Below are 17264 nucleotides of genomic sequence, written 5' to 3'. Positions count from 1 at the left end.
GTCCAAAAAAAGATAAGCGTGGGTACATTTACAGGAGGAGAGAGGCAGAAGGCAGATGTAAGGCAGATTAGTCATCAGATAGGACAGAAAATCTATGTACAACAGATATGAAGGTAGTTGGTCGTGAGAAACTTAAAACAGGTGTGTAAAGACAGACGGATTTAAGCAGACGGACAGACAGGAGGAGAGAGAGGCAGCAGTGAGTCTGAATCAAAAGGCCAAAGACTTTGCCAGGTACATCTGAACTGAAGAGGTAGACTGAAAAAACACAAAGACAACTGTGGGAAGGACACACAGCTACTGTAGCTAAAGACATCAAACTAGTGTGTGTGTGTGTGTGTGTGTGTGTGTGTGTGTGTGTGTGTGTGTGTGTGTGTGTGTGTGTGTGTTTGATACATGGATCAATGATTTCCATCATAGTATATTTGCCTGGTTGAATTTTACAGTAGTTCCATTTTTCCACAAAATAAGCACCACCAATTTCACTTAAAAGAAGAAGGCTGATCGTACAGGTGAGGTAGGTTAATTGGGTCTTGAGAGAGGGAACAAAACACAAACTACAGAAAAACATGTACAACATACACTTACTGCGACAATTATTAAACAAACTATAATAAATGTCAGAGTAGGCGTAACAAGTGAAAACGACTGACTGCCAGTTGTCTGCACCTCTTTGGGTAGGTTTGAGTTTCACGTGTGATCAGAGTCTGTACAGAAGCAGTTTGAGTACATATCAGGTACACTGATGAAAATTACATTAGAAAAAAGCACTTCCTCTCAAAAAACAACTTTTTGTCCACATGAATGTGACAGACATCAGTATAAAAGCACTGTTATCTGTTGTCATTTTTGAAATGAACTCCACTTTATGAGGCTTGAATGCAGGTTTAGAGAATCTGGGTTACAATATTCAGGATTTTCAGTTAAACTCTTATTCCAGGGGTAGAGGGTGTCGTATTTTATACAGACTGTAAAGCTGTTTGAAATTTGTGATTTTGATAAATAAAGTTCACTTGACCCTTTTTCTGCTTATTTGTTTAGGATTTTATGACATTAATTGGTTGGCTGACAACTAACTGAACATGTATTTGTTGAGTACATTGTCATCTTGTTTCCAAAGCTGCCTTTTCTATCTGTCATGCTAATGCCTCTGTGCAGAAGGGTCAGTGCTAAAATTGTTTTAGTCTGAGCTGGAATAAATGTCTGTGCATGTAAGTTAGTGCACACACATTATTCCAGTTCATTCCACCCAAAGATGTCGGTATTATATCACCATCCCTCTGGCTCTGAATACAACCCTTCTATAATCCTGGGATACACGAGGCTTCATCTTTTACATCCCTCCATCATGCTTTCTCTGTTCATTAGAACTAAAGAGTTTAAAACGTATATGACCACTTGTGTCTCTATTTCTCACTCACACACACACGCACGCACGCACGCACACAGAGTGAAGCTTTCAGCAGCAGACAGTTTTCACAGTATAAAAATATTTCACTAAAACAGAGAGGTCCACAATTTCACACTAGGCCCGTATATTTGTCAGTCTCTGAAGCCACACAAAGATAAACGTCATTCATTAAGAGCTGCAGTCCAGGACAAACACAGTTTAGGAATAATAAAGTCTCAGTCTAGAGTCTAGACTGAGACTGAGATGAGTCAAGTTTTATGTGAGACATTACCAAGATAGTGGACAGACCATTTAAGATTGTTAAAAGCAATACTCGGCAGTGTTCACGTAAATATTCATGTAGGTCCTGCATGATGGTGTAAGATCATGATTTGGAAATAATGTCATCATAGGAGTGGTTAAACCATCTCAAGACCATGTCCAAACAGGTGTGCGATCTCCAAATCAGGGATCTAACGCATCACACATGTAAGTCTTTTTGTCCATAAAGTCTCCTTTCCATGTTTTCTCAGTGTTTGCTGTCCAGTGCTGGCTCTCGTTTACCTGGGCTCAACCACAACTTTTCCCTGAATCGTGTCTTGAGAAGCAGGAGTCAACTGCTGCGTAAATTCAAATAAGTAAACATGCCTGTCTGGCTGGCAGTGAAACTAGCATGTAGCCACACTGCTAACAAATGACCAGCAAGGAAAATTCACCTCCACAGCAACCACTGGTACCGGTTCTTAGAGGAAAACACTTACACACTAAACAGACGGGTGTGTATCTGCCACCTGCAAACCTTCCTTTAAAAAGGCACCAGAAGCATCCTGACAATAATTTCCTGTGAAACTCTTCTCAGGCGCTGGTGCCGTCATTCTCAGCGACTTGGCTGTCACTTGCCGTGGTTCCATGGGTGATGAGGGTAGGCGGGGCTTCGGATACGTCTCTCTGGCTGCCGTGCCTTGAGGGGCCATCTATCTGATGGAGGCTGCTGTGAGTGGAAAGCGGGTGGTCCAGACGTGGCATGCTGCCATGGAAACTACGCTCCTCAGTACCCCGGTAAACCACAGCATCGCTCCTGAGATGACAACATGAGAAAGAGAGGAAAGTGAAGAGGAGAAAGACACTACTTCCTCTGATTCACACCTTCTGACAGACAGACAAACAGGAAGTCATGAATTTCCTGCTCTACCTGTCATCTCGAGTGTGCCGCAGGCTGCCGTGGTAGCTGGTCTTGCTGTGGACGCTGCTGGCTTTACTCCTGGTGGAGGCAGGGTGGCCGTGGTGGGTTCTGACTGGTTCATCAAGGTCATCTAAGACAGCTAAGTGGGTGGATGAGGCGTGTGTCGAAGTGCCCTGCAGAAGGATGAGAGGTCAGATAGTGTCCATACATGTCATGTGTTGCAAGCAGATGTGCAATGCCCAGTGGGAAGAGGAGAAGAGTGCAGCCAGTTTAGCCTGGCGAGTAATGGATCAAATAAAGCATGAAAGCAGGTCTCATATTTAGCAATACCAGCCAGGTTCTGACAGGTGCTTTTATCTTCCACTATTTTTGGTGCTACTACCACTAGTACAACCACAACTACTGATACTACTCCTGCTTATCTGCTGCTCCTACAATGAATATTACCATGATTCATAGTATTACTGCTAGATCACTGTTTGCGGTCCTACCTGTGTGGATGTTCCTCTGGACTTCCTAATGACAGGGGTGTTGGGTTCACGCAGCAGAGACTGGGCAAAGTCTGGCTGCTCCTGTAGCACCTGGCGAGACTCATTCACCCCACTACTGCAGGGAGAAGATAGTGAGGGAAAGGAGACTCAATAACATTCACATTGAGAACACAAAATCAGAAAAGGGAGGGCCAACAGGACTCAAAACAAATAAAACGCATCAAATCTCTCTTCTTACTCTTTTCGCCTGCGCCCATGCAGGAAGTTGGCCCACTCAAAACAGGTCTTCTTGCTGCCCACCCAGAAAACAGAGGGAATCCCCACCACCAACATCATCAGGTACTTAATAAGGAATATAACCATGGCTGGCTGACTGGTCTGCTCCACCTAACGACAATAGAAATATTACATATTGAAATTACAATTACAAAATCATTAAAAGCACTGTAAGTTAATAATATGACTGAAGAGAACAGAGCACAAGACAAACAGACAATTTTATGCATGGCTGGATACCTTTTTGTGTAGACTAGCATAAAAGAATTCACATCCAGGCAAAGCATTTCCTCAACAGTAACACAGTAAAGAAATAATAAAAGCTTGGGATGCCTCTGAAACTACTTACACATTAAAGGGACCTCAAATATCCAGCACTGACAAATGTTTTTAGTCCAGTCAGTCATTGTGAATGATGGCGAGGTAATCCTAGAAAAACCCAGCTGCTTTAGCAGCTGAACCGCACAGTGTCTGCTTTTTCCTCAGTTGGTCTTAAACTTTGATGCAGGATACAGTATCTCCCACCAGAGGGCAGGAGAGGAACCATTGTGTACAGTAAATACAGTTGCCTCAAAAATACACTTTCACTTTATACACTCACCATTTGTGATTTAAAAAAAAAAAATCAACTCAGACCATGTAAAACCATCTCATAAAATTAAAATATCTTTTGTGGACAAACCATCACACTGTGAACCACCAAGTACATTTATCTCAGTATACCCAAAACTTTCATCACAGATGGTGCTCTCTTACACTGCCAGGGTGCTGGAGGGTGTATGTGGGAGCACAGCACTGTCTGAGAGGAAAATTTCTGTTCTTACTGACATGGAAGTGAGTAGATAATGACTCAATGTTTTTAAATGTGTATTTTCAATGTTTATTTAATTAAAAATCAGGAGAATAGTGTGGTGTCACAATTACAGACAAAGTAAGCTTCCAAATGTAAGCTCCTCTCTCTTGTTATTACATGGATAACTGGGAAGATATTTAGCACCACACAGTGTGGTGGTTACTGACCTTCTGCTGTATTTAAAATGTGTTGCTGTATCTGGAAAAAAATAGAGATCCTAGAGCGACATTTTTCTCTAATATTTCTTTTTTTTTTTTTTTTTTTAAATTTTAGCCTTTACAACGCCTCCTAAGACAACTTGTAGTTTGGGAGGTCTTAGGAGTTTCTACAGGACAGAAGAATTGGTTTGTCTCACCCAGGCTCAGACGAAATGTCTTGGATTTAGATCTTGAGATAAAGAAGAAGAAGCCCTTGGCCTTCAGTAATTTACCACCAAGGCATGCACATAAAAATAAAGTCACTTGAACTTGAACAATGCCCACACAATCTTCAATTATCCAAAAACTTTTACACACACAAACATTTGGATGGACCCCCCCCCCCAGGGTTAAGATCAAGTAACACATAGCAATATTGAAATTCCAGAGCTACAATAGGACGTTAAGGGGGTGTCTCTTCATGACCTCACACATACACACACTCACACACACACACAGCTACAGACACATGCACACATACACTCACGAGTAACATAAGTACTTGCACCTGCTGCCACCCTCTCTCATATAGTCTGTCAGTCACAAATTAGCTGACACACTCTTATAAAACCACTGTAACAGCACTCTGCCGTACTTAACATGAAACAAACACATTTTTTGAAGTCCAAGTTTTCACTTCTTATGATTTTAGGTGAGAAACAAAAAACTTTCATTGCCTTGTGTATGTGCTTGCGATAGGGAGTGTGTGTCTGGGTTGTGCACATTTTTTTGGCTATTAATTTAGCGCCCAGCTGTATGAAACACCACACTTCCACCACTCTTCATAACCGCTACAAAGACCTATAGAGTACGAGAAGCAGAGCATGACTGAGCAAGCCCACAGTCAAGACGTAGAGTGAGAGAGTAGAGGGGTGGAAGAGAAAGACTGGCTTAAAGAAAGAAGTGTGTGAGAACCAGCACAGACTGAAAGACAAAGAAAGAGTAACACAGAGATGGTGGTTTTGTGTGGAGTTGGTCTTGAGAGCTGTATTACCTGAGCTAATGATGCATACTGCACTCTGCTCCCTCCACTCCACAAATACCTGCTCACTCAGCCACACACACGTGCAACTGGCCGCTCTCTCTCTCTAACTTACCCAAACACACACACACATACACACACAGTCTCTGATGATTAAATGATCATTTTATATGATCACAGTCTTCTTTTTGTAGCTTATTAAAAAAAACAAAAAACAAACATAATGCCAAATAGTCTGTTATCAACATCCATTGCAGTTGTCCGTCGCTGTCCCTGGTTCAAATTTGACCTATTGTTTATGTTTTAGTTGTGGGAGCACACATTTTCCTGTGAAACACGTGATTATTACTATTACTATTATTATTAAGACTTAGAATTATACTTCAAAGAGCGCAGTATTGTTCTAGCTAATTTGGTTGTTTGTATGTACTTTGAGGATTGATTTGACAATCTTTCTTGACTTTCAGACTGCTCTTATTTTTTCTGAAAAATGTTCCACTCTGCACCTCAGCGTTTCACTGTCTCCACCTTACTAATATTTATACAAGCAGTTATTATGAGTGAATATGCGGCTACACTGCAGGTTCTTTTGTGTGCAGAGACGAATGGTTTTATGAGCTACTCATCAGGGAAATATATCTTATGATGTCCAGGGACTTTATAAGATAATCTAAATGTACAGTTCAATTGATTTTTTTGAAGACTTAAGGACTTAAATGTCTTCACAAATGACATTCTTCTGCATTATCCAGTAGCCAATACTTAGTCTTGCACATTAAATGGTCTCAAATACACACTTTGGCTCTTGCCTTTCTCTCTACCTTGTATGGGCAGGGGATGTGATAACGCCTGCAGTTCTCCTCCATCCAGGTTGTCTCCCAAATGGTCCGGTAGGTGTGCTCATACACGTAGCACCCAATCACAGTGATCAAGGGGACAAGGTAGAGCACAGAGAAAACACCCATTCTGATCATGAACTTGACCAGTTTGGTCTGGTTCTCCTTCTCCAGAGGGATCTCCATGCGCACCCGGTTCAGAGCCACAATGCCCACTAACAGGAGAGAAACACCCACCTGAAGAGGGACAGAGAGACGAATGAGAAGTTGAAACTCAGTGACAGAATACACAAAGTTTAAATGACTAATTATTTTTTAAAGAGCTGGATGACTGACAGGCAGACAGGCCAAAAGTCAACCATCCACCCTTCCATTTATCCATCTCTCTCTCCATGGCTTCAGCCAACAAACCACACTTGTATCATTACATCCACCCACCCATTAATCTATTCACCCCTCCATCCTTCCTGCCATCCCACTCATCCACTCTTTCAACCGCCCACACACTCATTTATCTTCTGACTGTACTCACCGCCACGTTGAGGCAGAGCGGTGCCAGAACAAACCACCTCAGGGCGTCTATGTCATACAGCCCTATGAAACACACTCCACTGATCCCATCTCCTTCAATTTTGTTCAGGGCCAACAGGGTGACAGTCAGGGCCCCCGGAAGACCCCAGGCAACGGCATGGAAGAGGAGGGCTTTCTTCTCAATGGCCTCGCTACCCCATTTAGGCACAGCTGCCAGGAACCAAGTGATTGTCAGTATGACCCACCACACGCTGCCAGCCATGGTGAAGAAATACAAGACCATGAAGAACAGGGTACATGCCTGAGAGAGAGAGGAAGCAATAGATTTTGATCAATCAATCATGCGGGAGAAGTCAGAAAATCACTAATGGCGTTGTTTACATCAGGATCTATAGCATTTATGATCAATCTAACTCTTAAGTTGATTGTCTGAGATTTTCATATAAGGGTATGAAACAGCAGATAGTACGTACCAGTTACTGTCTAATAAACATGTATATTGGAGTTAAAGAGATCAACACTTTGAGTTGTTTCATGTTAAAAATGTTTCAAATTGCTACTTAAACATCTTGGTCAAATTCATGATGATCAATCATGTGAGAATACACTCCAAATCTTCTTTGTCTTTAAAAACAGGTTCTTAGAGAAGGTTTTTTAGCCCTATAAATACTTACTGTAGCTATTTATTTTTATTTCCAGTACCTCAAAAGAAAATAAAAAAAACTAAGGGAAATTATTTAAAAATGGATAAACTGTCTAGCACATCACACACTGAAAAGACTTCTTAAAAACTAGAAACATTCCCATGAGATCTGATGTGATGTTAGTGTGGTGATACTAGAAGAAAATGACCTAAAGCTCTCACCTTGTTGTGTGAGCCCTGTGTTATGGTTGAAGCTCTGAACTGCGAAGGGCTGACCGTGTTACACGCTACCCTGTCTTCCAACAGGAACCCCAGGAAGAACACCAGTGACACCATAACATAACACACAGCGTAGAAGATGATTGGTCTCTCAGGGTATCGGAACCTATTGAGAAAGATTGAAAGAACACTGATTTAAATTGAGTGTTTCTTTCCAATTTCTTTTTAAATACATTTTTTGGAAATGTTTTAACACACATGTTCAGATAAATAACACTAAATAAATATCAATAATATTCAGCCATTCAAACCTTGTCACATCAATGAGAAACGTCAGGAAGGTGAACAGTGTTGCAGACAGACAGACAATGGAGACAACTCCGATGAAGTAGCGGATGAAGGTCAGCTGCTGCTGGCTGAAGTACATGGAAGGACAAGGAGCAGAACAATCCTTCCTTCCCATGAAAACGTAACCCAGGTCTGGGTCGATCTTGAGTTCTCGAGGGCACCAGAAGCCGTAGTCTCTCTGGACAGTCATGGATGACTGGTCAGTGGGGTCAGAGCCTGTTAGCAGGTCCTCTGGACGAGGATAGGACTCATCACAATCTGGAAACCTGGGAGAGAGAGCAAGTAAGACAGATCATGTAGTTGATTCTGCATTTTATTTTGCTGTGAACAGAGAAACCTATGAGGAAAAATCCTCTAGAAAATACTAGTAAGACATGGTTGGATATAACAACGTTGAATTGAGAGATTAAAAAAGTGAGCTAGGGGAGGAAGAAAAGATAAGAGGGGGCTGTATGGAGATGAAGAAGAGAAAACTAGACAGTCAAAGAAAATGAGAACAGTAGCAAGATGCTAAAGTTTGGAGTTAGGTTGGTTTGAAGTGGAGTTGAGGTTGGCATGAGTTCAAAGAGAAGCAGCAAGCAAAGGAACAGTGCAAATATATGCAAAACATATACAGTATTACAGGCTCAATCCTGAGTAAATATGCAGTATATATTCAAAAAAGAAAAAAAAATAAATTTTACCGGCTGTATTATCTCAGAGGCTCCAACACCCAGTTTGTGACATTGTTTACAGTTTTATGTGCTAAGTTGATTTACAATGTAATACACATACACACCTGCTACACTCCATGTCATCTGGCCAGGCAACTCCAAATATCTCCATCAGTTTATGGCACTCGTCCTTGGCCCGCTGGCAGAGGGATCGACATGGCATGGACACCTGGCCATACACGGTGCACACTGGCGCATACAGAGCACACAGGAACATCCTCAGGTCAGCACTGCACACTAGGTTTACCATGGGATGAAAAGGCTGTGAAGGAGACAGAGGAAGAGAGAAGGGATTTTTTAATTTATGTTTGTACCTGCCATAAAGTCTATGACAAAAAACTGAAAGCATAAAATGCAGCAAGAGAAGAGGATGGAGTGTTAAGAGTTTAGTCAGCTAGTGCAATATAGTGTATCATATAATGGTCTCAAAGCTCTCCTGCAAACACCTACACATTTCATCTTTCTAATGTTATTTTTTAATCAGTCAGAGCCACCTTGACAAGATTGTTATTAAATCTGTCATGTGTGTAGGAAAGAGTGCATCTCACACACGCACACACATAAATAAAATTAACTGCTATCAGTGGCACATATGAGAAGGCTCATATTTAACCTGAAATAGCCATCAAAGAGGATGGAGGGAGAAGATAGGTGTGCTCTATCTCTTCTGCTGCAACTTACACTACTCAGTATTCCATCAATATTTAGAAGCTTATGAAATATGTACAGCAGCAATCGTATTACCAAACATCCCTTTGAAGTAGGGTATAGCAAAGACAGACCTCTGAAGGCTGAGCCACAGCCATGTGTCAATACAGTGAACAAACAAACAGCAGGGCTATCCGCACACTGAAGATTATATATTCTGTTCCCTGTAGTGGTGGTTTAAAGGTTAGAGAGTCAGGCTTGTGACATTCAAGCTGCTGGTTCAAATGCCCAGTATGACTGAAAAAATCTGGAGGGATGAAAAGGACAAGTAGCTCCCTTACTGTAACCCTTCTTTTAACAACTACTGCTGACAAACCCTTTGTGAGTTGCAGCACAAAAACGCTGCAGCAATGATCGATTGTCAGAGGTCACTCAAGCAGTGTGGCCGGTACTGCAACATCTCTTTTTTTCTTGTTGATGAGGCAAGAGTTTCTCTTTTCAGCTAGTGGCTACTTCTGCTCATGCTGACAAATGAATAATTCATCAATTTGTCCCAAAAAACCTGCTCTTTCCATAGAAATAAAATCAGGACTTAAACACTTAAAATGCACTGCAGCACATTAAATAATATGTACTGAGACGTGTGAATGTGCACACAGATTGAAAAGCGTGTGAGTAGCTTGTGTTTCTCTCTCGACTACTGCATTTTAATGAAGTACCAAAGACACAGGCTTAATAACCCTGTCTGGTAAAGTGCTCTGAACTAATTTAAAAAAGACTCTAAATTAAAAAAAATCTTACTTGAGCAATTTAAAGTACTACAAGTGAACTGCTCAGATCATATTAAACAAATGTTTATGTCAATTTCTGCTTGGGTGTAACACACACCCCAAAAATATTCAATACATTTATACATACATATACATATATATGTTGCCTGCCAGCAACATTATGTGCACTGTGTGCTGTTAAAAATACATTTATTGTACTGCAACAAACAGAACGTCTTCCCCTGCTTAACTAATTGATGCAAAGTGACCTGCATCTGTTCAGTTATTAAACAGTTTATATCATCTGGCTGCACTAAAGCTGAGGTTTCCAGTCAGCTTTTACATACCACATAATAGAGAAATCAGAGCAGAACCATGAAAGCAATGAATGGTGACGAGTAATGAAACAAAACACTTGACCGCACACAATAATGCAGTGTGTGTATGTGTGTGTGTGTGTGTGTGTGAGTAAAATTTGTACATGTGATAAAAACAGTGCACTTTCAATGATTGCTTACAACAAAAGCTATGCCTGCTTACAGAGTGTATAAGTGCATTCGTGCAAATACCCACACATCAGTGAATGTGTGTGTGTGTGTGTGTCTGTGAGTGGAGTCAGGCCTATTGAGCATGTTTTGATCGTTCTCAATCGTTGCGTTCTAGATCTGCACATTGGAGAGATGTTCCACCAGTAAATGGGTGCAGTGGTGCGTGATCTGTGACACAGTTTGGAGTATTGCACAGAAACATGTGTAAGCATGAACGCACACACACCACTCAGCTTCATTGAATAATTCACAGATTTTACAACCAGTGCTTTTTTCTTCTTGTGAGTGTACATGTAAGCTTCCTTGTGTAGTAGGGACAGAGAAAGTAAAAGAACCATATGAAGTTTGGTAGTGGGCTAAACCTGATCGCTGAGTAGACAAGCAATTAAATACATTATGTGTAGACTGAATCTTTGTCCCACAAAGTGAATATAAGTTACAAATCAAACCACCATTACATTCTTTCTGAAGAAGCCTCCTCAACTCCAGCTCTTATTGAGGAAGTGCAGCCAACAATGGCGGAAACTTTACAGTCTCTGCTAGCCCAGATTTATTTATTGGTTTGCTTTTTTTTTTTTACTGTGTTATATACTGTATGTATATGTTAATAAAAACTCTTGGTTCACATTACATCAGAGGTACTGATGTCAGTTGTGCTTGACATTGTCTTATTTATGTCTAGGCCACAACATTTATCTAGGGCTGAATTAAAATTTAATAAAAATCAAAATTTTATCAAAATCGCAATATGGCGTACTGCAATTTTCAAACCACAGGAGGTGCAATATTTGTTAAAGGCAAAATATGTGTTAAAATACCATTTTTAAATTAAATATTGTCATCCTGGCTTAAACATCATATTCTACAGACTTAAGGAAACATCTTTGTTTGGTACAGATCCTCACAAAAATCACATCAATATAATTTTAATGTTTTTCAATGAAAATGAGAGTAATGATGTAAAAATTCCCTCTAATATCACAATTGCAATATTAGTCAAAATAATCGCAATTAGATATTTTTTCAAAATCATTCAGCCCTAACATTATCTATGAAATCTGTTGTCATGTGTCTAATGGAAAGTATTTGGATCAATAAGAATCTAAAAGTCTTGTATTGTCAGTATGAAAAAGTGATATTTGGTCCCTCTGGAGCACTGTCTATCTGCTCCTTTCTGTCTGTCCACCTCTCACATACACTTCTGGTCAGAGCTTGAGGCCACACTTAACTGAGTAGCAGTAGCTTTCTGCATCAGTGTGTTTCACCGGCCAACAGAATGGAGCCTTTCTTCATGTCTCCTCATACTAACTCCAACAGTGAATGTGTGTGCGACTCACATTTTGCGTGTCCCCATTCTGCCCATTTCTCCAGTGTATTTAAGGTTATGCGTGTATGTTGTCATTCTCCTGGTAACAGAATTTAAGTATGTCCCACTTACTGTGTATTCTGGTGTGTGAGTGTGTAATGCTTGTGCGCAGATATCTGTGTGCAATTATTCTGACAGACAGGGCAATTGCCCCCCACCTCCCGCCACAAAGAGAATATTGATATTAAGTGGCCTAACTGTGCCGCCCAGCGAGAGAGGAGGGGGGAGGCAATCAGCTTTCCATAGAGGACGACTAGAGTGAATTGTCTGGCATTTTGTAGTCAGTTGGTGATGGAAAAGCAGGGAAAGGAAAGCGGAAAAGCCTGGAAACCTGGCCTGAGGGTGTAGGCAGACTACTACCACAAGATGGAAAGATGTGGAAGAAGGAGATAGAGATAAGGGAGAGGAGGATACAAGGGCAAGATGAAATGTAGTGCATCAGCTTCCTGCAATCGATCTCTTCCTTCCTGCTTGTTTCTCTCTTTCCTTCCTTTCTTTCTCTTTCAAAGTGTAGTGGACTAAATCCACTTAATAACGCAGGACAGAATTTGCTTCACACACTAGATCTGTTTCTTGGAATCTCTGCAATTTTATCTCAACAAGCGAGAAACCATTCAGTGCACCTATGCTGAAGCTACACTATATCATGTTGTTTGTTTTAATGGAATATCACTGATCAATGAAACAGCCAAAGTTCATTTAAAATTGGTTTGCATAAATCATGCAAATTTACAAGGCACTGCCATGACTGAGAACATTAATTAGCTGGGATATATGTAACTCAACACACGCAAAACATAATTTCTGTACAAGCGTTTCAGCACACAAGGATGACCTTCCATCTCCCATCTATGGGTGAGCGTGTGAACACAATTTATGATTGATAGATCAAACCTGCAGTCTACAGCTGTTTGGGAAAAATACTCTGGTCCTTTACAATGGTATGGTAACAGTGCGTCCTTAATGGTTATGTATCAGTTCTGCATCCTTCTATCATTAAAGCTATTTATTTTCTATTTTTGAACATTATGAGAGTAAATATACTAATGTAATTAGTTGCCGGACTTTTTTGGCAGATCACAACAGCAGCAGACTCATATAAAGTTTGAAGACATGCAATGTTTTCAAGCTAAAAGCTTAAATGTGTTAAAATAACAAGATCCGGCATTTCTACAGTATGTAATTTATTCAACAATGTCGTGGCAACAACAGTTCACAGCCCCCGACTAGAAACTCTGATGAGATTGGTCTCAAAGTAAGAATGCCTTTCTGCTATCGTCTGTGTTGCTGCCTTTAAGTACAAGACACTGTGGTGGACGACACTAACCCTGTTAAACTACAACTCAGGTCAAAATGACACCACAAAAATGTCAAAACTAAAAAGTACAATGAAAGAAATTGTACTAAACGTACATCATGCAGAAAATAAAATCTACAATAATCAAAGGTCATCATGCAAACCACATGCTAACAAAACGCCATCCATCATGTACTGTTGTTTACCAACTTGACGTTTCCTCCACACAGATTTAAAATGCTATGAATGGTGGCTTGACCTCAGCTATTTGGCGACTACATTTTGTGAGAACCATTTCAGAGAAACATTTCAACGTTCGCAAAATCATCCCTCATAAGTGCCCTTACTGCAGTATGAGTGCTGTTGATTCAACTGCTGTGCAGGGGAAGCTTATGTATAATGAATTTTGGCATCCAAATAGCACAATGGGGGGTGCTTTCCTATTATATCAAGTCAAACCTTTAGAATAAAACTTTAGACTCTTAAAACTTATTTATTTTTGTATTTCAGGAAAACAATTCCACTCACTTTAGAAAAAAATATTTGGACATTTTTGCGCAACAATGCTCGGCACCCAGAGTTTGACAGGACACCCCTGTCGTCTCTCAAGCTATTCAGCTGGTAGCTGTGTAGAAAAATATTAGGTTGCCACTAAACCACTAATAAATACCACTAATAGACTATGCATGTTTGTGTGAATGGGTGATATGGACGGGCAATTGTGAGCGTTCGGAATGAAAAGAAGAACGGAGAAGCAGGGTGGGTTTTTTGACACAGAGGAAAATGAGAGAAAAAGCTCCTGACCGGTCCACCTCTTGTTCAATAGAGGGATTAAGTTTCTTTCTCTTTACTCCCTCTCTACAAAAAACCCAGGGGGAGGGAGAGAGAAAGAGAGAAAAACTAAGTAAAAAAATCAACAAAGAAAGACAGAAAGAAAGAAAAAGGCATGCAATTAGCAGTCACGTAATGCAAGCAATTCTGCATTTGGTAAACAAGAGAAAGATACCAGCAACTGCTGTGAGGCAGGTAGCAAGAGGAGAGCAGAGTCATTTACTGGTTAAAAAAAAGTAAAGTTGTAAAGTGCGTAAACATCACAGTTCACTAAAAAGTCACTAAACAACCACTGGGGTTTATTATGCACCATTAAACATACAGTATGTAATATAACATAAATTTAAATCATTTTAAGTGATCTGAGAAATGCTTGAAGTATTGTTAAGCATGTTATATTAAACTCTAAGCAACCATTACAGCAATTCCTTCCACTTTCTCTGTGACGAAGGTGAGGTTGTACTGATCTGGATTCAGATCCAAAACAACACAACTTATGTGAGTTTTTGGACATGTGTAATGTGCTTGAGTAGTCAGTTTAGCCAGTGGGAATTTTTTTTGTGAGTGTGTGTGTGTTTGTGTGTAGTGAGGTGATGTGCTTAGAGCGGTTATAGAAAATCCAGTTAGCCAGCTCTGCAGAAACTCATACACATTGTCAAGTGTAGGAGGAGGGGGAGGAAGAGAGGGAGGGAAGGAGGAATGGAGGAAAAAAAGGAGAAAAACTGGAGTGGAATGGAGAAAAGAGTGGTGGTTTCCCGTTGGATTAGGGAGTCAAATGGGTTGGAAGAAGTGTTTAGTAGTGTGAGAACCTGAGACACACATATACACACTTCCTGAAACTGTCAGCAGCTTTGTGTTGTGGTCAGATCAAGGTGACAGGCTGTTGGGTCTAAGCCTCCAAAGAAACAGCTCCTGTTCTGGCAGCAATGCCTTATTCAAAAGAATCTCTTTTTTTTGTTGCCCAAGTTTTCAGTGTTCTGATGTTCAACAAAGTAAAAATATCATGGAATAAAAATTCTAAAAGTGGTGATGTTGTCGTTATTTTTCATTGACTTTATGTTGTTACTGTGTTGATTGTGATGTCTATTCCAATAACAATCAGACTGCCTGAACAGCTCTAAAACCCACTGAAAACAAAAATTCTGGACATTTTTTCAGCCTGCATGTTTTGCTGATGAGATTTTTCTGGAACATTAATGTACACTATCTTTGCCGATCAAGAAAAAAAATCAGCAACCTCAATCCCTTAAATCTGCACATTAAAAAGGACTAAAACGTTGCTGTCTTAATGCACTAGCAAAGTGAATGTACCATTTTTCGTACCTCTCCCTGACACATGAAGAGATACTTAGATGAGAAAAAATCTGCTACTAAACCTTGCCAAAGCCCATCTGGACATAACACCCTCACACGCTCTCCATCTATTTTTCGTCCTCTCGTGCCATCTCTATCTCACACTGTAACTCACTCTCTCACTCTCTTACTCTCTTAGTGGTATGTCAGGCCCTGCAGCACAAATGCTGTCAGACCACATCAGCCCCTAACTCCATTAGCTCGCTATAACATCCCTGCAACATTCCTTCTCTACTTAGAACTAAATCCTCAATTTCTCTCTGTCTTGCTGTCTTTTTGCAGAAACTAAAATATTCCCCTTGGCATGAGCCTCTCTCCTGCCACTCGTTCCCTCTATTTTTGTTCCATCCACTCTAACTATTAACTGCATCCTACTTCACTGCATCAATATATATTAGAGTCAATTAAATTCTCTGTCTCTACAGTGTAAGCGGAGTGCATCGTTTCAGTTCACGATCAAGTAGCAACTATATGATCCCTGCATCTCCCTCTTATTCACCACTCACCCCCTATTTTCTATTTTATCTTCTAAATATACCGGTTTTTCTTGCTGCTGCTTCTCATTTTTACTAGCTAGATTTCATCTCCAGCTACATTTTCTGGTTTCTTGCTCCATAACTCACACATGATAAATGTGTTCACAGACAAATTAACAACACATACACACACTGGCTATGTGCCTGCCTCCTCTCTCCTCTTACACCCTCGTGAGAGAGACAGGCGTTGGCCATGAATAGATGAACTGAGCGGACCGCGATGCTCTCCTCCCTAATCTCTGAAAAGACAGTTAAGAAAGGGGCACCCTTCTCTCACACTCTCTCTCCGTCTTTCATTCATTTGTTCATTTATCCGTGTCCATCCATCCTTCAGTCGGGAGGACCGGACAAAGCCGTTAATGGCATTCCCCCTCACGTTCACCTCCCCTCCTCCTCTCCTCCTATCTTCTTTCTCCTGTATTCATCTCTTCTTTTCCTCGCCTCCCATTTACTCCTGGCAATTACACTGACATGCACTTGTCCTCCTCCTCTACCTCTCCTTTTTTTTTTCTTGCGACATCAGCATTCATTGACTTCCCTCCTCTTTCATCCTGTCATCTCATGTTTGACAAAAAACTCTTAGGCAATAGCGTCAACATACTCTGTCCCTCCTCTGTTCTCTTCATTATTTCTTCTTTAACATGGTGCACCTTTTCTCCTCATCCCTTAATTCCTTTTCAGTTACCCAATTTTTCTATTATTTTATCATATTCCACAATTGTCTATTTACTATTTATCTGCTAAGAAATCACAGTACAACCTGCCAACACATTTTACCTGTTATCTCAATTTTTCCTCACTAAACTTTCAATGCTGTCAGACTTAAGTTTTGCTATAACGCATCTCTTTTGCCTTTGACTCACTTTTATCCTGTTGTCAACTGTCTGCGTATCAATCCCATAAACATGAACCTTATTTTGTAGCATTTTTGTGTGGTGCTATTTTGATTTATTCTACTTTCTTGAACATACACAGTGATGATTTGATGTATTTCTAGCCTCAGTCCCAGACTGCATCTAACTAATTCTGTTTTCCCATCCAGATTTAATTCTGGAAAGATCCATTGAGAAATGTTTCAGTCTGGTCAGATATGTACAACCAGTCAGTTTATATGATAAACCACTGCCTCTCTAAACTGCTGTCTGAATGGTCCATTTCTCGCCTTGAATATATCCACTGATTTGGTGGATGGTTTAGGATAAATGTGACATTGTCAGAACAAATACCATGCTTTTCCAAACCAAAGACAAAGA

The 17264-nt window shown here is 40.5% G+C and overlaps 1 protein-coding gene across 2 annotated transcripts in view; it reads right to left on the bottom strand.

Annotated features, from left to right (window-relative positions):
* Positions 1 to 350: 350 nt before the first annotated feature.
* Positions 351 to 17264, bottom strand: part of LOC122979035 (frizzled-3-like) — a 32067-nt gene continuing 15153 nt past the window's right edge. For both annotated transcript variants that reach the window (XM_044346206.1, XM_044346213.1), the window contains 9 exons: positions 8728 to 8924; positions 7913 to 8215; positions 7605 to 7767; positions 6741 to 7040; positions 6194 to 6445; positions 3303 to 3451; positions 3065 to 3179; positions 2583 to 2746; positions 351 to 2468 (listed from right to left, as the gene is read on the bottom strand). In XM_044346206.1, the coding sequence (XP_044202141.1) occupies positions 2246 to 2468; positions 2583 to 2746; positions 3065 to 3179; positions 3303 to 3451; positions 6194 to 6445; positions 6741 to 7040; positions 7605 to 7767; positions 7913 to 8215; positions 8728 to 8924 (1866 nt within the window). In that variant the 3' untranslated portion in view covers positions 351 to 2245. The remainder of the gene's footprint in view (positions 2469 to 2582; positions 2747 to 3064; positions 3180 to 3302; positions 3452 to 6193; positions 6446 to 6740; positions 7041 to 7604; positions 7768 to 7912; positions 8216 to 8727; positions 8925 to 17264) is intronic.

This window comes from Thunnus albacares, chromosome 1 (genome assembly GCF_914725855.1).
Source record: "Thunnus albacares chromosome 1, fThuAlb1.1, whole genome shotgun sequence".
Taxonomy (NCBI): Eukaryota; Metazoa; Chordata; class Actinopteri; order Scombriformes; family Scombridae; genus Thunnus; species Thunnus albacares.
This window is presented reverse-complemented; position numbering and strand designations above follow the sequence as displayed.